General features: G+C 34.6%; 1 protein-coding gene across 1 annotated transcript; it reads left to right on the top strand.

Moving 5' to 3' along the window:
• The first annotated feature begins 5487 nt into the window (after window positions 1–5487).
• LOC115952334 (RING-H2 finger protein ATL74-like) lies at window positions 5488–7272 on the top strand. The gene is made up of 2 exons (XM_031069492.1): window positions 5488–5933; window positions 6041–7272. Exon 2 carries the CDS (start codon window positions 6391–6393, stop codon window positions 7000–7002), a length of 612 nt encoding a protein of 203 aa, XP_030925352.1. The 5' UTR covers window positions 5488–5933; window positions 6041–6390; the 3' UTR covers window positions 7003–7272.
• The last annotated feature ends 5003 nt before the right edge of the window (window positions 7273–12275 follow it).

Genomic DNA, 12275 nt, shown 5'->3' with positions numbered 1-12275 from the left:
TCCAAAAACATGAGAAAGAAACAAATCAATCTTGTAAACTTCAAAAGAATAGACAACAAATCGATCTCAAGACACTATACTGTAACTAGTTTCATGAGTACTTCAGCATAAAACTTTAAAGAAAAACTAGAACATAGGTTGAACTTTGAATAGTGTTGTAGTAGGTCCTTAACATTTATTCATCGATTATTTTCTAACCACCCAGAAGTTGATTGGAGCTTCCAAATCACCTTGCATATGAAATATTAGACATAGTTACATCCAGAAGAAAGAAAACTAGCAGTATATATAACACTATAACAGCAGGTTCATACATTCACAAAGGTACTATATGGGGGTTCAAAGTTGAGACACAATAATTAAATACCTTGGCGGCTTTCAGGTTTCAGAATTAAAAAGACAAACAATTACAACCACAACTCCATGTTTTTTTTTTCTGTTGGCTTCAATAAACGCATTACTAGATACTGAAGATTGAATAATTACAATGCTAGCTAGCTCAAGGCAGTGCAAATACAAATTAATAACTACCAACATGATCCTAGCTAGGAAAAAGAATATCAGAAATAAGAATCACAATTATAGAATGTTGATTCCAAAAAATAAAAAATAAATTTAGAATGCAACCTTTTTTCCAATGTAGCCGGGCTAAATTACCTACATAAACAAATTACATAGAATTTTTTTTTTTTTTTTTTTTTGTTCATTTTCTCAACAACCAAATAAATGATAAATCATATTCCAACCATAGGGATGAATCGAGAGATTAAAAAAATAATAATAATAATAATAATAATAAATAAAACAGAACAACCGTGCCTAGTCTTTAATTATCTTTCGAATCATTTCATGTATACAAATGGGTATATGGGATTATAAGATTTATAAGAAATTAGTCCTTACATTTGATGTAATATTGTTCCCTTACATATAGGATCCATGGATGAAATTCATCTTTATATGAAAGGATGGCGTAATATATTGGATGCACATGATAATTTCACCAAATTTTAGGAGGGCATTGCTTTCGCTTAGATTTCAAATCAATGCTTCCATCACTCTATGATCATAAGAATGTATATTTAATTTGGAATTTTGTTCATCTTGACCGAAAAATTGTGCAAGTTTCTTCTAGCTTAGGTGGGCATGTCCTTATTGGGTTTATGTAAAATTTGGTAATAGATCGATTATTAGGCTATACATATTATATGAGGACTCTTGAAGCCTACCGTCAATGATTTTGATCCCAACTGGATTTTTAATTTTAAACTGTGCGTACCCAGATTCTATTTAATAGAACGGGCTTAGAATTGGGTTTACAATTTACTTGTATAGTGGATTTAGTGTTTCCTACTAAGGGTGGTTCCTTGCCAAGTGACCCAATGACACCCCTTAGCTCCCACGAATTCCCTTTCCTTCCTCTTTGAGTTCCTCCTCCTCTCTCTCTCTCTCTCTCTCTGAATTGCCCACCACCAATCAAAAAAATCTTCCATTTTATGAAGTCATGCATATAAAATAACATGCAAATTACCTTTAATTAACTCATTCCATGATCTTTTTGTGATCTAAAACCGACTGGTCCATTAAAAATATGACCATTTAGATAATTTGCTACTGCAAGTTTCATTTTTTCACTTAAAACTCATTCAAAAAATATTAAATATGTTAGATCGGACTATCCATGACTATTAGTAGTTAGTAGGTTTATAAACAAATAGTAGGTTGGTAGGGGTTTCATAATTACATTTTGGTCTCACTCATGTGTGTGGGGTCCAATATGATTATTCCTAACAAGGAATATGCCCCATTGAAAGCAATGGTAATGGCATTAGAAATTTGGAACTGATATCTGCCTCCAAAAGATCGCCCAGCAGCGATACTTCCCAAGGCAATACCGAGCTGCCGGGGACGTGGACCGTTCCGAGCAAACGCACTCCCGAGCAAGTCATAATGGAACAGACACGGGCTTGTCTATCATACACCCATAACGACATGGACTTACCATAAGGCTTGGGCTCAGTTTTGGTCCTTGAGAATGTTCAGGCCAAGGCCCAATGGGCCTGAGGCCATACCCCGTACATATACTTTTCGTCCTTTTAATCTAGGAGATCCCAAATTGTGGAGATCTAGTTTTAACATTCTCTCGAATTATGTTATATTATATATAGGTTAATTAACATAAGATAATATTTTCTCCTCACACAATGGAACAAACTTAATTAACGTAGGAAAATAATGACACTAAACTACAGAAAGTCAGTGTTGATATAAAATGTAAGCTATTCAAGTTGAATGTATCTTCTTCATGGTTATGCATTTATGCTAATTTTGATAGAAAAAATGTCTATAGTACCAATAAGTGGTCCATTCAAACGTAAATTGCTTTTCTCTTGTTGTGCAAGATATTCTTCCGTTTTCTTGATATATTTAAAGCTTGAGATCACTAACGAATGTTAAGATTATGATAAAAGCATTAGTCAAATGCATAATGCATGCTAGTTAATTTCTTTCAAAAAGTTCTACAACAGTTGAGCCGTATTGAGAAGCTATCATCATTAAATGCAGCCTAACATTTATTATTTATATTAAATGCAGTCTAACATTTATTATTTATTGTACTCATATATACCATATATTATAAGAATATACAAATAAAATTCTTCTATTTCACTTTGTGTTCTACCAATTATAATCTAACATGTATCTTATTTTTTCTTATAAAATAATCAAAGTTAAATTGAAAATAAAAAATTCAAACAAATGGCGTACTAAAGTTAGTGGAACATAAAGTAAAACACTAAGAATGAAACTCATTTAATTAATACCAATCAAAAAAATCTTCCATTTTATGAAGTCATGCATATAAAATAACATGCAAATTACCTTTAATTAACTCATTCCATGATCTTTTTGTGATCTAAAACCGACTGGTCCATTAAAAATATGACCATTTAGATAATTTGCTACTGCAAGTTTCATTTTTTCACTTAAAACTCATTCAAAAAATATTGAATATGTTAGATCGGACTATCCATGACTATTAGTAGTTAGTAGGTTTATAAACAAATAGTAGGTTTGAACTCTTTAATACATACATATAGGATAAATCCCACAAATGACTCATATGGCTCACTATTTTAAACACTTTACTACACTTCTGTTAGCTGTGACTTTATATAAGGTGATCCAAGAACTTGACCCAATGACCCTAGTTTCCTTGTTAGCTTATCTGATTTGATCTAAAAGAAAACCAAGCCAGACCTAAACACAAAGCTCACTGGTTTGGTTGTGGTTGCTGAGGCGATTCACATAGTTTAAGCTCTTAAAACCCAACATGTCCTAGGATTGTTTCAACTACCAACAGTTTCTTTGTTTTGTCTGATATAGCTTCATAATTCATATAAAAATGAGGTTAGGGGTTGAGTCCAAAAGAATCTAAACCCACCATAGCCATTAATGGAGCACATATCTTTTTTGAGGGCCATTGCTAGTGACACAAGTCACAAGCTAAGTGTAAACACGTAAATACGTAATGCCAACATGATTAGATCCATCAACGTGTCACCCCTTTTGTCACGGTTCAATCCTCTGGCCTCGGATTAGCCATTGTCACCATCTCTCCTTTACATATATAACATGGAGTTAGTGCCTTGTGGGCCTAAAACAAACAACAGGTACTACGACCAAAATACAGTGTTTAGCTTCTCTGATGTACGTTATTATTGCTTGTCAAATTCATCTTCTTAATCTGTCACTAATCATGTGGGTTGGTAGATAATTTAAATGTTATATTATAAAATTACACGCCTTAACTTTTGACTTATTTTCATCTTTTAAATTTTTTTTTTTTTTATAAGTATCTTTTAAATTTTACGTTTTACATTTTAATTCTTTAACTTTAATTTGATTTCAATTTACTCAATTTGTTTAGTTCCGTCCAATCAATCTAACCTGTACTTTTCACTTTCCAAAACAACAACATTTTGGTAGACTTAGGTTGGGTTTGGATTAGGATAAAAAACAACAAAATGCGCGTTTACGTTTTTTTGTGAGTCTCATACACTGTTTACGAGACCTGCGAGCAAATTCATCTTCTTAATCTCGTCACTAATCATGTGGGTAGATAGATAATTTAAAAGTTATATTATAAAATTACACACCTTTACTTTTGACTTATTTTCATCTTTTAAGTTTTACGTTTTACATTTTAATTCTTTTAACTTTAATTTGATTTCAATTTACTCCATTTGTTTAGTTCCGTCCAATCAATCTAACCTGTACTTTTCACTTTCCAAAACAACATCATTTTGATAGACTTAGGTTGGGTTTGGATTGCGATGAAAAGCAACAAAACGTGCGTCTGCGTTTTTTCTGTGAGTCTCATACACTGTTTATGGGACTTGCAAGCACGGATTTCAACAAATTTTTCTTTAAAATTGGGTCTTATGACACTATTCACACATTTAAAAATTATTTTGTTACAATATTTTCAGTTTTCAGTTTTTTGCAATTAGCGGTATCCAAACAAACTTAGTGTGTGTTTGGGTTAGGATAAAAATTGAAAATAATTTCACTATTCAGCTTATTTTTGTTACTATTTATGGCCCCACTGTACTTTTTGGTGTTATTCATGAGGCCTACTGTACTATTTCAACTAATTTTTACTTTTATCTGCAGTACTTTCAACAATAATTTTTCAGTTTCAGCAAAATAAACGGTATCCAAATACACCCTTAATGGTGTAGATTATTCGAAAGAACTATGTTAGAAATTAATGGATGTTAAAAGATTAAAACAAAAAAGAAATAGTACTTAAAAGATTGATTGGAAACATGTTAACGTAAAAATGTATCATTTGAAATTTAGGCTATTTTGGGGAGCAATATAATTCATGAAACACTTGATCTTTACAGTAAAATGGATTCTTTCAATTTCAAAAAAAAAAAAAAAAAAAAAGGAATTGTAAACATTTCAAAATGAAATGTTTGAAATGAAAAATAAAATAAAACTTAAAAAAATTATTTGAAAACAAATTAAAGTTAAATAATGAAATTTATAATTTAGTCTGTTAAATTATGTGAAGTAATTTACCCTTTTAGATTAGTGAAACATTCAATCTTTTCAATCTTTTTCCGTAAATAGATTCTCTCAATTTCGGAACAAAAAGAGAAAATCTTATTAGATAAGATTATTTATGTCTTTGAACCCAACTAAGGGGATATATGTGAATAGAGTAAGTAAAAGTCACTTTTATAGTTTCTCAAAAAAAAAAAAAAAAAAAGTCACTTTTATAGAATGACAGACCACGCCTCCCTCCCATACAAACAAAATGGATAACAGTAAGTTTACACTGCGTGACCTCAAGTTTTGATCTGTAGCCAGTGCAATGGAGAAAAAGTTAGGGAGATTTTTTTGTGGTTGATAAAGATATATTCCTTTTTCTTAACTATGATATAGATCTACCTAGCATGATGTCAAAAGCAAGGTATTTCCAAATAAGATTGTGGCAGCAAAACTTCCACTATGCTTTAATTTGCATCTAAATATCTACATAATATTGGTAAATCCAAGCAAATATGAAATCTTGCTTAGCCATGTAACAACTGTACAACTTAGGGATTATGATTAGATTTGGTACAACTGCAAGTAGTCGCATTAATTATAATATAAGCTTCACTTTTAGTAATTAACCATAATTAGGTAGGCAAAGCTACCCCAATTATATCTTGCTTTTTTGACATGGTATCTTGCTCTCATGTGCATCTCCTAAGCCTTGACTACAGGCCACAATCATTTGTGTATATATTAGTCTTCCACTCAAATTCCAAAAGGGCATCCTTCAAATATGCAGATAACTCTTCAAAAAAAGAATTCTGATCGATTTAGGCGCCACCGGCGACGACGAAGAATTTTATAGCCATAACAAGTTTAAGGTAAGGGTAAAAGTACTTTTTTTTTTCTATTCCTATATTCTTAATCATCTTTTGCTATAATAAGTGTATAGAGGACCATTTCTGATTAAGAACCGGGATTCTTGCAGAGCAAACGGTCCCCAATTTGGATAACAGTCATCCACAAAGACAATAATACCAAGTCTCTTGCCTTATTGCTGACACAAGGAAAGAATAAAGATGCTCCTTCTATGTCAATTTCCATCTGGAATCTTCACAACATTACTGTAACTCAAAAGAAACAACACCTATGAACCCAAGAAAACAAATCTAGAATCCTCTTCAACAACTTCACTCAGTCCCTCTCTCTCTCTCTCTCTTTTTACTTAACCAAAAAAACACAACCCCATCAAAGAAAAAAACTAGTCCTGTAGGTGTTATTGGCACAATTCTACAAGACCCTTTTTCATATTTTATCCATTTGTTTTCATAGTAAAACATGCATCGCCACCTTTTGGGGACACAGGTGAGTTTGCCACCGGAAAATTATGGGTTCAAGGTTCGTGATTCTAATAACTACATTAACGAGGCCAATTTTGACACCAACATGGTGATCATATTAGCAGCTTTGTTGTGTGCACTGATTTGTGCACTCGGGCTCAACTCAATCGTGCGGTGTGCCTTGCGTTGTAGTCGAAGGTTTGCGTTGGAAACCCCTGAACAAACCGCTGCAAGATTAGCTGCTACAGGGCTCAAGAAGCGTGATTTGCGTCAGATTCCCATTGCGGTTTATGGGTCCGATTTGAATAGTAGTAATAATGTTTTTAAAGGTACAGAATGTCCCATTTGCCTCGGGGAATTCGAAGATGGTGAGAAAGTTCGAATCTTGCCAAAATGTAATCACGGGTTCCATGTTAGGTGCATAGACACATGGCTTTTGTCACACTCATCCTGCCCAAATTGTCGGCATTCATTGCTTGAGGCTGAGCACAAAACAACAATTACTACTGCTACTTCTTCAGGTGCAAATCAAGCAGCACAGCCAGAACCGGTTACAACTGGGTCTAGGAGCCAAGGTAGTGTTGTCATAGTTGTAAACGAAGCAAGTTAATTAGATTTTGACAATTGGGCAAAGATCTCTGTTAAATATTTTAGGGTCAACATGTTGAAGATTTATTATTATTAGCGTTATGAGGTGGTTCTTTTTTCTCGGAGTGTTTAATTATGTAGGGTAGGAGATAAGCTAGGATCAAATATGTATATGTTATTTTAAGGACTTTGTTGAGATATTTAGTGCATTAGTCTTTTTTATGAGTTTATTAAAGCTAATTTGGTGGTATCAGATTTTGAATGTGGAATTGCCACCAGTGCTTGTGCCCCTCACTACTGTTTGTATTGGTTTATTTACCATTACTATACTATGGGCTAATGGTAGGTTAAACAGTGGTCCGTTTTGTTGTATTTTATAAACAGGGTGGTGCGTTAAACTAAAGCTTTGTCCCTATCTAGCTTTATGCTTGCCAAACTTCAAGGGGTTCTCAAAAGGTACAGCGACCAAGTGGTATCCGTACAAGGTTTAACATGAAATGTGGTGTCTTGTGTAACGGTAGTTGCCTAACGTTTTTCTCGAATGAATGGATCTCACATATTTGCGGTGACTACACCTATAGAGAGGGGCTCTTAGAGCATTCTTATCAAACCTTTCAAATGCTAAAAATCTTATTTTTTTAGCATTTTTAACCCAAAAGCTTGCTCCATCAAATGTTTTAAATGGTATAATTTTTGCAATTGATGAACAGTGCAATCTCATATTTGAGACTGCACTCTTCATCAATTGTAAACCGTATATTATTTTTTTATTCAATGGGGCCCATTGAGGAGAAATAGAGGAGAGAGAGGAGAAATAAAAAATTATTGAAAAATAATAAAGAAACATTATTTAAATGAAATGGTAAAAAAAATAGAAGTTTTGATATAGATGGTATTGTAAAGTGGTGTGTTATATGTTATAAAATTGGGTTTTAAGATGCTAAATGCTATATTTTTTAACATGTTTGATAAGAATGCCCTAAGTAACTGTTTAGTCCGTTACATTAAATAATAAATCCTAACAAGGTTGGTACGTGTTTTTTGTTGGGTGGTAGAAAATTTAGAAAGTAGGGTATTTCATGTATTAAATATATGCATCATCTCTTTTACATAAAATAATAGTTGGTTTGGAATGAAAAGAAATATGTGCGTAGAATTCACGCCTAGAATTGGATCTTAGAATTTACGGATCCATACATCTTATGTGTGCATTTGGATTAATTTTTTTCTATCTTCAACGGTGGTAAGATTCTTATCAAATTTTTTGTTCTACACTTTGAGCAATCAATGGAGCATTAAGGTCCCCCCATCCTCTATGATGCAATTTTCAGTCAATATGCTATTGCTTGTTGCTATTTTGTTCTTATCATGTATGTGCAATGGGCCTGCAGTCATGATTGGAAAATTGCTAATGGAAAGTCAGTAAGCTAGAGCTTGAAATTAAGCTCCAATTGTTCCAAATTCGAATATATACTTAGTGCCAAGCAAAACTACAATCTCACTTGCACCAATCTTCGCATTTCAAGACAAGAGAATGTTTCATGGGGCTTTGATGATTTGATCACATTCCAAAAGCATTATCATGAAATGGACCTTGGACCACCCACTATCTGCCTCGTTAAGTGGCTGGTCCCTAAAATAATCGTTTCAGATCTTTTTTCAATTGGAGAGTTGGCTTTGAATTTTGCTGGCAAGTTGGGACTTACGGGAGAAAATAAAGGTGTTATTTTTTATTTCTAATAAGGATCCTTCAAGAATGCACCACTTGCACAAAGTTGAATACGAGGTAGGGGGGTTATCACCTATCAGCCTTAAAAATTCATAATATAATTTTGAAAAAAAGATTTTGATGGGGGGTTTTCCCTTTCCCTTTAAGATTTTAACTTTAAGTGTATGATATGTTGATAACATGGAATATAGAGACAATATGTCTGTTTGATTAGACATTTTGGGAGTTAAAAGTGTGTTTTTTAAACTCAAAACTCCATTTCATAACAATAACTCTTCATAACTGTTAATGTATATTATGTTATGGGCTTTAGGCCCAGCTAGTTTACTTGTTTAGCATATTTGTATTTGTACTACACTTTCCTTGTACCGCACACATAGACTTACTTGTACTACACACATATGCCTCTTATATAAAGGCACACATGTATATTCTTTGATTACGAAATACAAGACAATTATTCTGTATTTCTAACATGGTATCAGAGCCACTGCTCTAATCCTTTGGTATGCCGCTCTTAAGCAGTCTTGTCTTCTTGGGTGTCATCTGCAGCCGTTGTTGTAAGCAGCATCGCTGCCTTCACCGCGACTTCAGTACATCAAAGACCATTGCCTTGCCGCCACAACCGCTTCCGCTTCTCCGATCAGACCACAGATTGCACCATCGGAAAGTAATCTCTCCGATCTGCCTTTCTGTGAAATATCGTCTTCATCGGACCCTCCACGCGCCACTATAATTCTCGGCGTTACTGGCACGCGCCTACACGTGCCGTCACGCGCCTCCCCTCTCCGTCACGCGCCTCCATGCGCTTCCACGCACCAGAACTCGGTCCGCTAACGTTATCATCAGTGCCACGTCAGCCCTAGCTACGTCAGCATCCACTCATCTGCTGATGTCAGCGCCACGTCATCATGTGACGTCATTTGCTGACCGTTGACTTTGACTGATTGTTGACTTTGACTGTTGACTTTTCTCCAGGGTTGACTTTTGCTGTCTAGGTTCTCCTTACCCAGTTTTTCGCGTATATTTCATTTTTGCAGTCTGTTTTTGCATATTGTGTCTCTAAATGGACAAAAAGGATGTTTTTCTTCCTCGCCCCATCAATACTATATTGGAGGGGAACAAGAATTCCTTATCTTGGTCTCAAGCTATGCGTAGTTTTCTTAAGGGTCACATGCTCTGGCATTACTGTACTGGTGCAGTCACCATTCCTGTCAAAGGAGCAAGTGAAGAAGATGCTGTCTTCCTTGGTCGCATGATTGAATGGGATAGTCACAACCACATGATCCTCACATGGATTCGGAACACTTCCATTCCGTCCATCTCCAATCTGTTGAGCAGCTTTGATGATGCAAAATCAACATGGGATATGTTGGCCAAAAGGTACTCCACTACTCACGGCTCCATGAAATATCAGTTAGTGGTTGAATTACATCAACTCAGGCAAGAACCAGGGCAATCCATCAATGACTACTATGATCAGCTTCGCTTCATTTGGGACTAAATTGACCTTTCTGATCCAACTTGGGCATGCTCAAAGGATGCTCAGCAATATGCTTTCATCAGAGATGAATTTCGCCTCTATGAATTCCTGATGTCCCTTCACAAGGACTTTGAGCCCATTCGAGATTAACTTCTAAATCGCAATCCTGCTCCCTCTCTTGATACTACTGTGAATGAGTTTGTTAGAGAAGAAGCTCGTCTTGCAACCCTTCAAGCTTAGAATAAGCTCAATGTTTTGGCTCTTACTCCTTCTGCTTTGCCCATAGAGCAACCTCAGCACTCAGGTGACTCCTCTGACTCTAGCAATCGTCGCAAGCAAACCAACAAAAAGTTCTGCAACTATTGCAAACGTCCTGGCCATACCATTGAGACTTGTTACCGTCGCAACAAATCTACTGTTGCTGTTGCTAATATTGAGTCTACTCCACCGATGGCTTCCATTTCAGCTGAGTCCCAGTCTCCTCAACTCAGTCTCCTCTTGTACTTCGTGCATTCTCTGATGCTGATTGGGCAGGAGATCCCATTGATCGCAGGTCCACTATAGGTTATTGCTTTCTCCTTGGTTCTTCCTTGATTTCTTGGCGAAGTAAGAAATAAACTTTCGTGGTCCGCTCCAGTACTGAAGCAGAATATCGTGCTCTTGCTGATACCACATTTGAGCTCCTTTGGCTACGATGGCTTCTTAAGGATTTGGGTGTGTCCACATCCTCTGCTACTCCCATTTATTGTGACAACCAGAATGTCATTCATATTGCTCACAATAATGTCTTCCATGAACGGACTAAACACATTGAAATTGATTGTCATTTTATCTGTTATCATCTTGTTCATAGTGCTCTCAAGCTGTTCTCTGTATTCTCCAAAGATCAACTTGCAGATATCTTCACCAAGTCACTTCCTAAGGGACACACTCGTAATTTGGTTGACAACTTCAAGCTAGTCTCACATCCACCTTGAGTTTGAGGGAGGCTGTTAATGTATATTATGTTATGGGCTTTAGGCCCAGCTAGTTTACTTGTTTAGCACACTTGTACTTGTACTACACTTTATTTGTACTGCACACATAGGCTTACTTGTATTGCACACATAGGCTTACTTGTATTACACACATATGCCTCTTATATAAAGGCACACATGTATATTCTTTGATTACGAAATACAATATAATCATTTTGTATTTCTAACAATAACTTTTTACAAACGCTCATTTTAAACTTAAAACATAGTTTTGCACACTCAATAATTGCACATAAATCACAATATCAAGCAAGTCGATTTTGCGTAAAAGCTAATCTTACAATGTTTTTTTAAATCGATTTTCTTATGTAATAATTGAAATATAAGATAAAAGACAATCTCACCGCACAAAATGTTGCCGACTTTTATACTCTAGACAAAGGTTTATGTTACATTTTTTATCTTTTTTCATAAGCCAAAGGCTTATGTTACTTTCATTTCAGAAAACGATAAGCAAACGAAAGTTCAAAAATAAAGTCCGAGTTCAAACTTCAACCAATATATTAAGCCTACCGAATAAGAGACCCACAATCAAGTAGGGTCAGCCTAAATCAAACCTATTTCCTTTCTTCTTTTTTCAAAACTTCAAATTAAGAGGAATGCCAAAAAGACAACTATTTACGAATTGTTAAGGTGTTACCTTTTTATTTATTTTTTATTAAATTGAGATAAATAGAAGGAACAAATCTTTTTAAGTCTCATTTTTATAGATTCAACTATATTTTTACACAATAAACACTTTAAATAAAATTAGCCTCTTTACACCCGCATAATAAATTGGACATACAATTTTTTTTTTAACTTTACCTTTTTAAAAATACTATTATACTTTAACACAAATATAAAAGAATCATTTCTATCTTTAGCTCACTATATATATATATATATATATATATATATATATATATTGGAGAAACAAATACACATGCAAACTCCACTAAAAAATCACAGTAATTGTTAAGAGCATGTGGAGCAAATTATAATACTCACAACCATGGTTATAAGCACGTGAACACGAACCATATCACTAAATGTAATAAATGTTG

Source organism: Quercus lobata, chromosome 7 (genome assembly GCF_001633185.2).
Source record: "Quercus lobata isolate SW786 chromosome 7, ValleyOak3.0 Primary Assembly, whole genome shotgun sequence".
Lineage (NCBI taxonomy): Eukaryota > Viridiplantae > Streptophyta > Magnoliopsida > Fagales > Fagaceae > Quercus > Quercus lobata.
Note: the sequence above shows the minus strand (reverse complement) of the source record. Positions and strands in the feature narration are given on the sequence as shown.